Below are 14384 nucleotides of genomic sequence, written 5' to 3' on the forward strand. Positions count from 1 at the left end.
TATGAAGACATGCAGCCCCTCTCCACTTATGAGGATTCTCAGGCAGAGGATTCCTTTCCTTCAGCCTCTCCCCCAGAGGATTTTTCGTTTGGGAAAACCCTGCATACCTTAAGGAAGCATTTCTGATGTGAGAATCAGGACTACCCTCAGTCTAAAAAGAGACTCAGGGAATTCCTAGATCTTCCACAACACAGATCCTTGGCCATCCCCCCAGTTCTGGATGTTGTGGAGGATGTTTTCCTCGAGTCCATCTTGACTCCTGATGCCCTTCCTCCTGCTCCCAGAAAACCAGACAGGTACTATAGAGTCCCTAACTCACACAAATATCTTTTTAAAAATCTTACAGCTGACCCTGAGGTCATTTCACAAGGGCCAAAAGGGGTTAAAGCTACCTCTACTAAGAATCCCACTCCCTCAGACAGCAATTCCCAAGCATTGGACAGATGGGGTAAAAAAGTATACACCTCAGCTACTCTTGCTATCAGGGCACTAAATTGTCAGTTCCATATGCTAAAATTTCAGCAACATACCTTGGAACTCCTTAAACAAAAAATGGTTTCCTTTCCTGCTTGGGCAGAATCTAAAGATTTACAAGAGTTAATGCATTTTGAAAGTCAAGTAACTAAACACACCTTGCACTGTGGTTTTGATGCTCTAGAAGCTTCTTGCAGGGCATCAGTCACTAGATCTGTCATTAGAAGGCATGTATGGCTTAAGAAACAAACCCTGTCAGACCATGTCAAATCTAAATTGTTGGATGCCCTCTTGCACAAAGATAACATATTTGGCACTAAGGGAGAAGAGGTCTTAAAAAAGATGGAGAAAAAAAAATCTATGCAAACAGTTAAGGATTTCTTGCAGGTATAGCCACCTAGGTTCAGCAGGCATTGTCCCTCCAAACACTTTTCCTTTCCTGCTCCCAGTAAACAAGCCAAGCCTAGGCCACATGGAAGTCGACCCCCCCCCAGACAGCAGCCCTAGGGAATGCAGAGATCTAAGCAGTGGACTACCTCCACTTCAAAACCAGGGGGTCCTACACCACCCCTTATGGTAAGAACTCACAATGACTCACCTCCTCCACCCACTCCCTCTGCCCACCTTCACTTACCCCTAGGAGGAAAACTATACTTTCACTCAAGCACCTGGGCCACCATTACCAAGAACCACTGGGTTCTGAACATTGTGTCTCAGGGATACAAATTTTCCTTCCACACCCTTCCAACCACAAAAGGGTTCTCAGATCTACCACCAAATAAGTGGGCAGAGGCACAAAAGCAAATCCTTTTTCTGCTCTCTATGAGGGCAGTAGAACATGTTCCTGCAGAACAGATAGACCAAGGTTTCTACTCTAGACTTTTTCTGTTGCCCAGAAAAGAGGCCACCTGGTGCCCCATCCTCAATCTATCCATTTTAAACACTTTCCTAGTGATCCCAAAATTCAAAATGCTCACCCTCCAGCAGTTGCTACCCATGCTCTCCAAGGACGCTTGGCTAGCCACCCTAGATCTAAAAGAGGCCTACCTAAACATTCCTATCAGGGAATCATGCAGGAAATATTTCCGCTTCAGGGCAGGATCTCAACACTTTCAGTTCTCTAAACTTCCCTTTGGCTTATCTACTGTTCCCAGAGTTTTCACAAAATGTCTGGCTCTGGCCATTACTTTTTGCAGACAAAGAAATATTCAGATTTACCCATACTTAGATGACTGCCTTATTCAGGCAGACAGCAAGGAAAAGCTGCTCAAGGACCTGGCCTTTGTAAAGACCCTACTAACCTCTCTAGGGTACACAGTCAATGAAAATAAATCCAAACAGGTGCCCACCCAAAGGATAATCTTCCTGGGAACAAGTCTAGACACAGCATCCCAGATGGCATACCTTACTTCAGAGAAACAAATGTTCCTGACAGCCCACTTCTCTCAACTAGCCACCAGGCCCCAGCTAACTGCAAGGAAGATCCTGCAAGCTCTGGGGTTCATGGCATCTTGCATTCTACTGATTCCATATGCCAGACTGCATATGAGGAAACTTCAATGGTACCTAAAGAGCCTTTGGTGCCAACACTCTCAAGACCTGGAAACCTTTCTACCTATAATACCTTGCCTCAGAAAATATTTTCTTTGGTGGGCAACAGCATGCTCCCACAAGGGAATGCCCCCCCACCCAGACCCTCACCACAGATGCATCAGATTACGCTTGGGGTGCACACCTGGATGGCAGATGCCTTAATAGCTTTCAAGCCCCTTCTCTCTCCAGGGGATCTCCTGATCAAAAGAGACAACACCACTGTGATGTGGTACATCAACAAGCAGGGAGGGACTCATTTCTACCCTCTCTGCAGGCTGGCCATGACCCTTTGGCACACAGCCTCTGCCATGCAACTATACCTGTTAGCACAATTTGTACCAGGGTCTCTCAACTCCCTGGTAGACCAATTACGCAGAAATCTTCTGGACCCACATGAGTGGCAACTGAACAGAAGTACCTTCATCCTAATAACTCCCAAAAATCGATCTCTTTGCCTGCCACACCAACCATCAGCTCAGCAAATTCTGCACCAGGGGGCATCACTGCATGGCTTGGAAAGTGGATGACCTATCCTTCCCCAAGGTCAATCTATCAGTCTATGCCTTTCCTCCTCTACCTCTCATCCCAGGGTTCTGCTCAAAATAAGGGAGGAAAAACCAAGGACCATTCTTATAGCTCCAGACTGATCCTGGCAGCACTGGTACCCCTTGCTGCACACCCTGTCCCCGCTAACCCCATGGCATCTTCCTCAGATTCCAAACCTCCTGACCCAGAGGGAAGGGGAATTCATGCATCCTCAATTGCAGACACTCAATCTGACAGCTTGGCTTATTCCCTAACCTGAACCAATCTGCCAACCTCAGTAAACAGGTTCTGGATGCTATCCATGAGGCCAGACGCCATAGCACCAGAAAGTCTTATGCTGATAAATGGAAAAGGTTCTGCACCTGGATCCAGGCTAAGGGAACCAATATGGCACAGCCCTCCCTCCCTCTCATCCTGGATTACTTAGCTGACCTACTACACAGTGGTCTCTCTTTCCCCTCTATAAAAATTCATGCCACTGCTATTTCAGCTCATTTTCCCACTGAGCAGCCCCTTTTCTCACACCATCTGATTAAACAGTTCCTAAGAGGGGCTAGCAACTTGAGGCCACCCAGAAGGGCACCAACACTAGCTTGGGACCTTAACTTTGTATTGGAAAAGCTCACCCTGCCCCCTTTCAAACCAGCTTCTTCTGCAGAGGTAACATTTCTCTCCTGGAAGACAGCATTCCTTCTGGCCATCACTTCAGCCAGAAGAGTCTCTGAGCTGCAAGCACTCATGGCTGTGGAACCCTTCATCATCTTCCATGCAGACAGGGTATCCCTCAGAACTAACCCATTCTTCATGTCCAAAGTGGTGTCCAGTGTGGCTCTCAACCAAATCATTCATTTGCCCACCTTTTTTTCCTAATCCCCAGAACAAGGGGGAAAGGATTCTTTACTCTCTAGATGTGCACAGACAGCTCAGATTATATCTAGACAGGACTAAATCCTTCAGAAAGTCTTATGAATTGCTGGTTAGCTTTGCCACAGGGGCAGAAGGCAAAGTCATCTCCAAACAAACCATTTCCAAATGGATAGCACACTGCATCCATTTCTGCGTCAGACAGCATGGAAAGCCTCTCCCAAGGGGGTCAGAACACACTCCCACTAGAGCAGCCTCCACCTCTGCAGCTTTCCGCAGAGGAGTCCCTACCAAGGACATCCTAGAGGCTGCCACCTGGACTTACCAAGCATTACCACCTGCCTCTCTTTTCCAAATCCAGGGCAGGGTTTGCCTCTATAGTCTTTCAGAGCATCCTAGCCAGCCCCTAGTATTATTGACTGCCTCCACTCTTTTCCTCAGCTTTGGGAATCAGCCCAAATGTGATGACTGCAACAGTGAAACACAAAGAACATAGTACAGTTGTGTACCTACCATAAATGTAGATGTTTGAGTGTATTCACTGTTGCAGTCCAGGTTACCCTCCCACCATCCCCCTTTCTTCTCTTTCTCCTTTTATTACCATTCTAACTTGTTGTTCTCCTTTCCTTACAAGGGACATTTTGGTATTTATTTTCCGCTGGTAGGGTTTCTTCCACCAGAACCTGGCCTCCTACTTGGAGCCTTCTGACAGGTTAGGGCAAGAAAAACTGATATAATGGTGTCAGCTGCCTTACTTTATGCTACTGATGACCTGACATCAGTCCTCAAGTGACAGCAACTGACGCAGAAATACTAAGTCTCTGGTATTCGGGCCGGCCGAGGGCTACCCTGGCAGGGATAACCCAAATGTGATGACTGCGACAGTGAATACACTCAAACATCTACATTTATGGTACGTGTACACAGCTGTACTTTTTGGCAAGCCCCTGATGAAGATCTTCAGTAGGTCATGTGCTAGTGCAGAAATGCTAGGAGACTAGAAAACAGCACATGTGGTACCCTTCTAGCACATGTGGTACCTTTCTAGCACACGTCATAGCCTTCTATAAATGGTGGAGCACAAAACATCCTATGAACTGCAACCCAGTTAGCTTACTAATGTTGACAGGAAATTCATCCAGAAAATCCTGATGTGCCAGATGGTTGCATTTTTGGAGGCTGACAACCTCTGGCACAGTAAGCAGAATGAGTCTATGGCTAGAAGGTGCTGTTAGTCAAACCTGATCTAGTTTTTTGACTGGGTTACAGTGGAGAGCTGAAATTGAGCAGATGTAGTCTATGTGGATTTCATAAGTTCCCAGTCCAGGTGACTATTAAGGAGCCTAGCCCAAATTTCCAGTTGCCTCTAAGGCAATGTCTGGTTAAATGACTTGGTCAAGGTCACACAGTAGGCAAATGATGGTTGAGAGACTCAAATCATGTACCACAGGAACCACAGCTCATAGACTTAACTCTATGCACCCACTGTCAAACTTTCAGCAAAACCTGTGTCTTAGCCCCACAATGGAAGCCGATAGAAAAACTGAAGTGTTGGAGGTAGGACCTATATGGAAGAATTGTATAACTGTTCATTATTAAGACACAGAGTGTCGTGGTGAGAGGAACAGTGCCAGGAGTTAGGAAGATATGTAGAGCAGAGTATAGTTTTGCCAAGGATCCAGTACTTTTTATTGTGCTTGTCTTAGACATACCTGAGATAAAACAGAAGAGAATTAATCCAACTGCTGATGTCACAAAGACGGGTGCAGCAGAGAAGTATGGGTACTCAGCAGCCATGATGTGAGGTATCAGTGTGGCAGGAGAGGGACTTGATGGCAACAGAGCTGAAGAAGATCAAGTGGTGATAACCACACCTGGATCTGTCTGCTGGGAACACAGTAACAGCAGCATGCAGATTACTGGGTATATTTGTAGGGATATAAACTCTAGAAGCAAAGATGTAATACTTCCCGTATAAAGGGTCTTGATCAAACCACTACTTGAGCACTGTGTGAGTTTCTGGAGACCATATAAAGAAACGGGCATAATCTGCTATATGGAATCTAGTGGAAAGCTATCAAAAAATACATTGCTTGGAGGACAACTAATATAAGCCAGGACAAGAGGAGCTAAAGCTCTTCTCACCTGAGACAACAAGGAATAGGAGATCATGATATTGATACACCTGATCATGTGAGGAGATGTGAAGGGGTAATTCTGAACAGGGAGGACAGAGGGAAAAGGGAAGGGCACAGGCAGCAGATTGTAGGGGCTAACTAATCCCTGACTGTACAAAATAGTTTTTCACAGAGAGGGTTGTGGTCCCCATAAAATAAAGGTTGATGTAGAAGGATTATAGACAGGCATTCAAGATGGCAAGGAGCAGCTAGAAAAGGATAGGAGGGGATGGCAAGAATGAAGGGGAGTTAGAAAGATAAACACATTTGAAAGGGCAGACTAGGTGGACTTACCGACTCATACTGCCATTATGGAAATGCAATACAGTTAAAGCACACTCATTCTGACTCACTGTTGCAATTGTATTTCTTATGTAGGACAAGCAACAAGACATAACAGATTTGTCTGAATCCAGCTGCGGTCAGCATCTTTCCTCTGCATCACCAGATGGAAGTGGGCAGCAGTCTTTGTCCCCATTTGTCATTGCGCAGATGGCAGAAATAAATACATTCTTTACCATACAGGTGATCAACTTTGCAAAAGCAATCCCAGCATTTCGGTAAGGATGGATATTGGCTGCATTTTATTTTTTGCTTTCGTGGCTAACAAGTTGACAGTCTATATTCTGCACTACCCCTTATTTGTGTGCGAGTTCAGAATGACAGTATTTTATAAACTTTTGTACAGTGTCTCACTGAATATACTACTTACAAGAAAAGTGAATCTGTAATTAAAAAGCTGAACAAATTTCATCTCAACATAACAATACCTGACATAGTTAAAGCCCAATAAGCTGAAAAAGCATGCCGTTAATAGCAAAATTACAGTGTAATTTATTACTGAAGATAGAGTTTAGTGTCATTGTGTTATATGTAGAAGACTAAAACTGTAAGCTCTTGTAGCCTAAAAGAATACTTTCTAGAAGGGAAGACTACATGGTATATTTTGAATGGATTAAAGTTTAACTAAAGGTGAGCAGTTTATCCACTCCTGTAGATTCTTGCTACATTAAAGTAACAAGTGTGTAAACCTGAAATCTGCACATAACTGGACTGCTTCTTAACAGTTGTAGGTGCTAATCTGTATGGGACAGAAAGTGGTTGAGAAACTGAATTATGTGAAAGGGTAGTGTGTTTTGGATTCCTCATACTTCCCAGAGTGGTATATGGTCTCTTCTGAGGTACTCTAAAATTACAACTATAGGGATTTGCCTTACTTAACCCTACCTATTAGTATATTGACTTTGAGTTGAAATCCTACAAAACTGTATTTCATTGCCAACAATGCTATACACACAGACCTGCATGACCTATAGTGTCCCTTGCCATATGCTTAAAAAGCACCCCACTTTGATGCATACCTCTCAACCTCTTAGATGGGCAAAGCCATAAATAATGGGGGGACAAAGGCCCAAAAATAGGGACAGTGTTTTTAAATATTGCTTTTACAAACTTAGAAAGTTGATAGAATAACAGGCTTTGCTTTAGTAAGAATTTTCTGAAGGATATGAAGTCTGAAACTCAATTGTTTATCATTATTTTCTAAATTCAGTCCTTAATGATTTACTACTGATTTGTTAGAAAACCACAATTTGATGAAAAATGGACCAGAAATATGAGGCGAAAATCTGGACATTCTGCAGAAATATGTACAGTTGACAGGTATGCTTTGATGTGAGAAGCATACCACATGAATCAAATGAGACTCATACAGCCTCAGATCACAGTGAGCCAGACATATTAGGAATATCTAGGATTTGTCTCAAGCCACAGGTTTCCTATCATGTTCTTGAGGCTTGCAAGTTTGACTACTGGAAACACTGAAACTCACTGCTGAAACATTGAATACTGAAGATACACCATGTCGACCACAGCCTTGAATCCTAAAACCACCCTACCACTCCAGACCCAGGAATAAGTGCTAACATGGGACTCGAAGGGGGCAAAGTTGAGTTTCAAAATTGCTAGTCTTCAGTATTCTAACCTTCAGTGCCCGCAGTTCTGACATGTTCAGGTCGAGCTTGTAAGCCATAATCACATGATAGGATCATGTTGCGCCGTGATCAGACTTGATGGATATAACACATATAGAATAAATCTGACCCACAAGAGGACTGGAGATTTAATACTATTAAAAAAAGAAATTCTCTTTTCCCCTGCATAACTTAATAAAAATAGTGATCAGGACACCTATGAGTTTAAAAACAAATATGCACCCACAGACACAGAAAAAAATTATTAATCCTAACATATCTTTAAATTATGCCTGCATGTTCCTCAACCACAGTAGATGAATTGTTGAATAAAATCATAGTCTTGTCTAAAGAAGAGATGATAATATAGTTTGAGTTCATCCTTGACTGGAATATCATCACCCACCTTTACTCTCATCTGGTAATAAACCTTTGTGCTCTGAAACAAATCGTAAGTTAGCCAGCCTGAAATAATAACTTTGCTGCTAGATTGTTCAGTGTGTACTTATTTATTTATTTTTATGTTTATTAGCAAGCTAACAGCTTTTGTTAACCTTAACAGCTCATTATCCATTAGTTGTTTTTTAAAACTTAAAAGTTTGAAGAGGTGACGAACTGTTTATTCTCATCATTTTTTAAAATGAGAGTCAAAAAATGAAAAATGAGAGTCGACAAATTAATGGTTTCATAACTCTTTATTAGTCGACAGTGGTGGAGGGTTAATAGTTATCAGTTATTGTTATGATTATACATCATGATTATTTTACAATATATATTATTGATTCACATTTTATTATTTAGTAATTTTAGGTCTAGATACGCTAACTTTTACACCTGTTTTATTTCATGACAGTATTAAACCTATACTGAGTAGCCTAAATTTATGTTATATCATATGTTACATGTCATATTTTATATTTCTATATTATTATTTTTATTATTTAGTGAGATATGATTAATATTATATTATTTTTCTTGGGTAGCTGTTCTAGTTATTTAGATGCTTAGGACAGTATGCATTAATTTCATTATATTTATTATATTCATTACATTAGTTATTTTACTTGAAAGCAGGCAAGATACAATGTATGCATAGGTAATTTTTGATTAGGAAGCGTCGCGCTTCTATTATTAGTATTTATGCTGTAGGTTGAACATCGTTATTTTTATTTTTATTTTTATGTTATTTTATATATTTTACATATTTATCTACTTTATACAGTTTAATAATCAAAATATTGGGCTTTTTTCTTTTAGTTTCAAAGCCTGCTATTATTACAGTCTCTGTGTATGAATTTTTTATTATGTTAATAGAGAATTGCAAATGCACCTTAGTTAGCTGTGATCTGTACCTTTAAGGAGCTAAAGGGAGAGCAAGGGGTGTGGTTAAGTGTTTCAATGCTGGTATTTAAACTCACTTGTAATGGTGTGAATGTTGTGCTTGTCTGAAGAAGTTAGTGCAAGGTACAGTGGCTTAATAAAATTTGTTGTTTTTCATGTTTTTTACATTTTGGACTAGCCTGAGTCAAGTTCTTTGCTTTTGAATTAGTGGTGGTTTTCGCTAGCTTTTGTTAAACCTTAATGTGTTTGAGGATAATTTTCATATTATTGCTGGGGTTTTCAATGATTCCTTGTTTGATTAAAAAGAATTGTTCATGTGTTTAGGAACTATGAGTGCTTTGTTAAACTTAAGTAGAATCCAATGGTATTCTCAAATTGTTACAAAACCAACTAGGAAATTAAAGTTATGTACTCACCATAACTATGCATCTGTGTTGTCAATTTTCATTCTTTCTCACCTATTGGGTATTGTATCTGACCTCAGATCCAACTCGGATGCATTTACCAACTCTCTGATCCTACTCTTGAGCTCCTGCCTCTACCCATAATACCCCAGTCAACCTGCAATACCTCAGATCGAGTTTGCTGCCTTATAAGCTTTAGGATGAATTAACCCTAGGTCAAGACAAAGCAGCAGAAGTGGGCTCAAACCTGGAACATATGCTCCACGATAACCATAAACTCACTCCAGGAGATAATAGGAAGGAGGATGGAGGGTGAAGAGTTGATGAAGAATGAAAATGGACAACTCAAATACATAGTTATGGTGTGTTTATAACTTTAATATCTGATGACCTTTTCATTTGTTCCTCAGCTATTGAGACAGAGTCCCTAGCTACTTGTATCTTGGGCAGCCCTCATGGAAGGATATTCTGGAGTACTGCAGAACCAAAGCCAGCCCTGTAGCTATAAAAGTAGGAGGTTTAGACAAGGAAGGTGCTGCACAAATGTCATCAGTGAAAGTTCTAAACCAAAAGGTGGACAATACAGCCATGGACCTGGTGGATTGTCCTTTAGGAGGCCTGGGTAGTGGCAGGCCTTCTTGCCTGTAAACAAAGGAAATGCAGTCAGTAATCCATTTGGCTAGGATAATTTTAGAAACAGGTGAGCCCAATTTGTTTGGGGATAAAAGAGACAACCAATTGGTCTGATTTTCTGAAATATTTTGTTCTATGGAGATAAAGACATAATTGTCTATGGACATCCAAAAGATGACTCATGTATTCTCCTTTGTTAACAAAGTTGGGAAAGAAAACAGGCAAATGAATGACTTGATTCCTATCATTTTGGAGGCTACTTTAGGAAAAAAGGATGGATTGGTCCACAAGGTAACCCTGTCTTTATGAAAATTGAGATAAAGAAATTCGGAAGAGAGAGTTGGAGTTCAGAAACTTGTCATACAGATGTAATGGCTACTAGAAAGGCAGTTTTCCAGGATAAAAATTTCAAGTCACTGTTAGCTGATGACTCACAGGGTATCCGAGTTAAACCTTACAGCATGACTGTTAAATTCTGGCAGGGGGTCCTTCACTGGGACCCTAAGTAAGAAAGTACATTTAAGAAATACCTTGCACAATTTTGAAGAAGCTAATGAGGAAGCATTTTTGCCTGAATGAAAATTAGAAATGACTGCCAGTTGCACTTTAATAGTAGAGAAACTAGCTGCTTCTTGAAAAATATATGCTAAGAACTCTAGGACACCTGATGTAGGAACAAGAAGGGGTCCAGTTCTCTCTGTAGAGCCCAAACAGAGAATCATTTCCATTTACTTTTGTAGATCTTCCTATTATAGGCCTTGTGTAAAGATGGAAGTATCTGTTGGACTGAGGAGGAAAGCCTGGGCTGTCTATCAATGGAATTGGAGGAATCATACAGTCACCTTGAGGTCTGTAATGTCAGGATGATCCATCTCTGTGGAATGAAAGAGAAGGTCTGGACTGAGGTCCAGTATCTATGGCGGATAACAAAGGTGAGACCAACTGAAGGGGGGACTACATCTGATGAGGCCAAGAAGGGGAAGTGCCTTCTGTAAGAATTTGGGAAATAGAGGTATTGGGGATAAGTGTAAAGGAGATTGGAGGGTCAAATGTGGACTAGAGCATCTCTCCATGACTCCCCCATATGGGGTATTAGGGCAAAGAACTTGCTGCACTTGTTCTTGTGGGGAGACACAAAGAGATCACAGCAAGGTTGACTCCATTGACAGAAAATCCTCTCCGCTACTGACTGATTGTGAGACCACTTGTGAAGCATCAGAATGGACCTACTGAATTTCTTGGCTACCATGTTGGATTTCTCCAGTATGTACATTGCCAAAAGAAAGCAGTTAGATGAGATCACCAACTGCCACACTGTCATTGCCTCTCTGCAGAGGGAATAAGAGCGGGTCCCTACCTGTTGTTGATGTACCAAACCACAGACATGTTGTCAGATTGTATCCCAATCATCCCAAAAGGAAGGATGTCCTGGAAGGGCCGCAACACTAGGAGGACCACTCTTATCTTTAGGATATTGATGTGTGAATTGATCTCTTCTGGGGACCATGTGCCTTCGCCTGTCCATCCCAAGAAGTGCCCACAAGGGAGTAGCCTTGAGAAACTTTGACTGAATATGCCAATGTAGATGCTGTTTGCATACTCAAGTGAGTTTGATTGGAAAGGACAAGGGATGATGAAGAACTGACCACTGAACAGCTAGGGTCCATTGAAGAATGTGCATATAAAAATGGGCCATAGGAAGTAAGGTTATTGCAGCTACAATTAACCCCAGGGCCTGAAGAATAAGTTTGGCTGGAGGAAAAGGCTGTGTGATAATTTTCTGCACTTGGCACCTGATAGTCCCTACTAGATGTAGTGGAGTGGAGGCTATCTGACCAATTCTATTCAACTGAGCACCTACGAACTCCAGGCTCTGAGCAGGTTTTAGATGAGACTTGCAAATGTTGATTGAGATGCCTTGAGATTGACATAGCTGGAGCAAGTAGTCCCTGGATTTCTGTAGAAGATGCTTGGTTAAGGCAGTGAGGAGACAGTCATCTAGGTACGGAAACACTTGGAATCCCTGCAGTCTCAAGTGAGCTGCTACCACTACCATACATTTGGTAAACACCCTGGGTATTGTGGTGAGACCAAAGGGCATGGCTCTGAATCAGTCGTGGCTGGTCCCCACCTGAAAGTGAGGAAGTCTTCGGGATCATCTGTTCATCTTGATGTGATAGTATGCATCTTGAAGATTGATGAAACACATCCAGTCATCCTTGTGTAGAAACAGCAGAATGGCCTAAACCGTGATAATTTGGAACTTTGACTTCTTCACAAATTGATTATGTTTCCTTAGATCCAGAACTGGTCTCAGGTCCCTGGTTTTCTTTGGCACTAAAAAGAATCTTGAGTAAGTTCTGAATCTTTTCTGGTCTGGTGAGACCTCCTGGATGAGTCTTGTCTAGCAGCTTTTGAATTTCTTGAGCTGTTGCCTCCTTCTGACTGGGTCAGACATTAGGAATCCTTTTTCTTTTGGTTGGAAGAATCTAGAAAAATGGTGTGAAATAACCTCTGGATACGATTCTTAGCACATAGATGTAACACCAACACAGCACTGGAGATAACAAAAAAAAGTCAGTTTAATAAGAAAACAATACTATACAAATATAAAAAACAAATTATATGATCAGCACTTTCGTCCATTAAAATAATGAACATTTTCAGATAAATATAAGTAATTAATTAAAAGTTTAAATATACTATAAATTATGCTCATTGGTGTTTACAGCCAGCCAAAGTATCCTCTAATTGGTTATCATAAAACACGAAGACCAATAACATCTTTTTAACTCCACCCTTTTTCCTATTGGTAAAATACAAAGTAATGAATATACATAACTATTACCGCACCGGTCTTTTACAATTGATTAATAAGGAAAGTTTAAGTCCAGTGCTTAAAAAATATGTATTTGCAAGCACATTGGTGCATCTCCCCTGTCAGTCTTTGATTGGTTTACAACTAGACAGTACACATTATCTTTGTACTCATATTCACTAAAACTGGCAAACTTTACAAGTTTAGTAAAATAGTAAAAAACCCTATGGTTAGTTTGTTAAATTATTAGTATACTACTTTTTAAAACAAATCATTTGAGTGCTTTAAACTTTGAAAGGCAAACAACAGGAAACTGTTTGTTTAACCCTGGCCAAAGGGTACTCTAATTGGTTTTGTTATTGATGCTCAGGTGTCTGGGTGTAAGAAAAGTGTCCCATGACTGCCTCCAGAGGTGGGTAGTTGGGCAACCTTTTAGGAGTGCTGAAAGGGTTTATCTGAATAAGAATCTCAGAAACCCTGGTTCTGCAGGCCTCCTCTGCTATAAGGATGGTAGTGTGTCTTGGTGTCTTCCAGTTGAACTCCCCTATTTGCCTCTGAGGGAGGTATCCCCATGTGAATCCTGGAAAGGACCCTGGGATTTACAGAACCGCATCTTATTGCCTCCTCTTTGATTCCTGGAAAAGGATCATTGAGGAGTTGAAAAGTGTCTCTCTGTAGGAGACAGGGTCTTTCCTTCCTGATCACTCCAGGAAAGGATTTCCTTAACAGTAGGGCCAAACAAAGATATTCCATCAATGGTGATGAAAGAAGACTTGAAAGGATCTGCAAAGTTGCACAAGAAGCATGTCTCCTAATGGCTATGCCTGAACCTGCCACCCATGAGATACCCTCCACAGCATGGGAAATTAGCCTCATGGATGCGTTTGAGATAGATAAGACAGTGGCCAGTTGTGAAGAAGAAGACTTCTTATAGTCCACCACTGACATGGACTCGGAGAAGGATTTGGAAAGTTTATTAGTCAAATCCCACTATAGTCTTATGAAATGTGCCGAGTAATTCAGAGATGTAAGGCAAAGTTTGCTGAGGCAAAATTGCACTTTCTGAATCTGTCCAATGTCCTGGACTCTCTCTTAGGGGGATGGACAGAGGAACTCTGCTCTGCCAGCTCCTTATTGGTGGCTGCCACCATGACCATCACATCAACAGGAACTCCCTTACTGCAGTATGGCCTGTCTTTAGGGGATGGCAAGAAATCTTTCAGGATAATGGGGGAATGGGTTCTTCAGTATATGGTTCTTTCTATGCCCGGTGAGAGACTAGATCTATAAGCTCATCTGCCAGGGGAGTCACACAAGATGTAGATGGGCCAGACCCAAAGGCTTCCAGCAACACTGACTCCTTTTGGGAGAGAGTATCAGAGGACCAACCACCTTTTTGCTTGAGAATTTCTAAGATGTCTCCAAAGGAGACATAATCAGTTTGGGATCTGGGGGACCCCTCCCCTTCATCAAAGTCCATGTCTTTGGTGAGAAACACCTGAGGGGAGTCTATATGTCTCCTCTTACACATTCTCTTTTGGGAACCTCCTCGGAGGAATGA

At 41.6% G+C, this 14384-nt stretch overlaps 1 protein-coding gene across 3 annotated transcripts in view; it reads left to right on the top strand.

Moving 5' to 3' along the window:
• LOC122791825 (nuclear receptor subfamily 1 group I member 3-like) overlaps window positions 1-14384 on the top strand; it is a 386827-nt gene that overhangs the window by 88554 nt on the left and 283889 nt on the right. For all 3 annotated transcript variants that reach the window (XM_044059782.1, XM_044059781.1, XR_006363206.1), the window contains exon 5: window positions 6033-6214. In XM_044059782.1, coding sequence (XP_043915717.1) covers window positions 6033-6214 — 182 coding nt within the window. The remainder of the gene's footprint in view (window positions 1-6032; window positions 6215-14384) is intronic.

The sequence above is a fragment of the Protopterus annectens genome, chromosome 17.part0 (assembly GCF_019279795.1).
Source record: "Protopterus annectens isolate FY-2018-M chromosome 17.part0, PAN1.0, whole genome shotgun sequence".
In the NCBI taxonomy this organism is placed as follows: Eukaryota; Metazoa; Chordata; order Ceratodontiformes; family Protopteridae; genus Protopterus; species Protopterus annectens.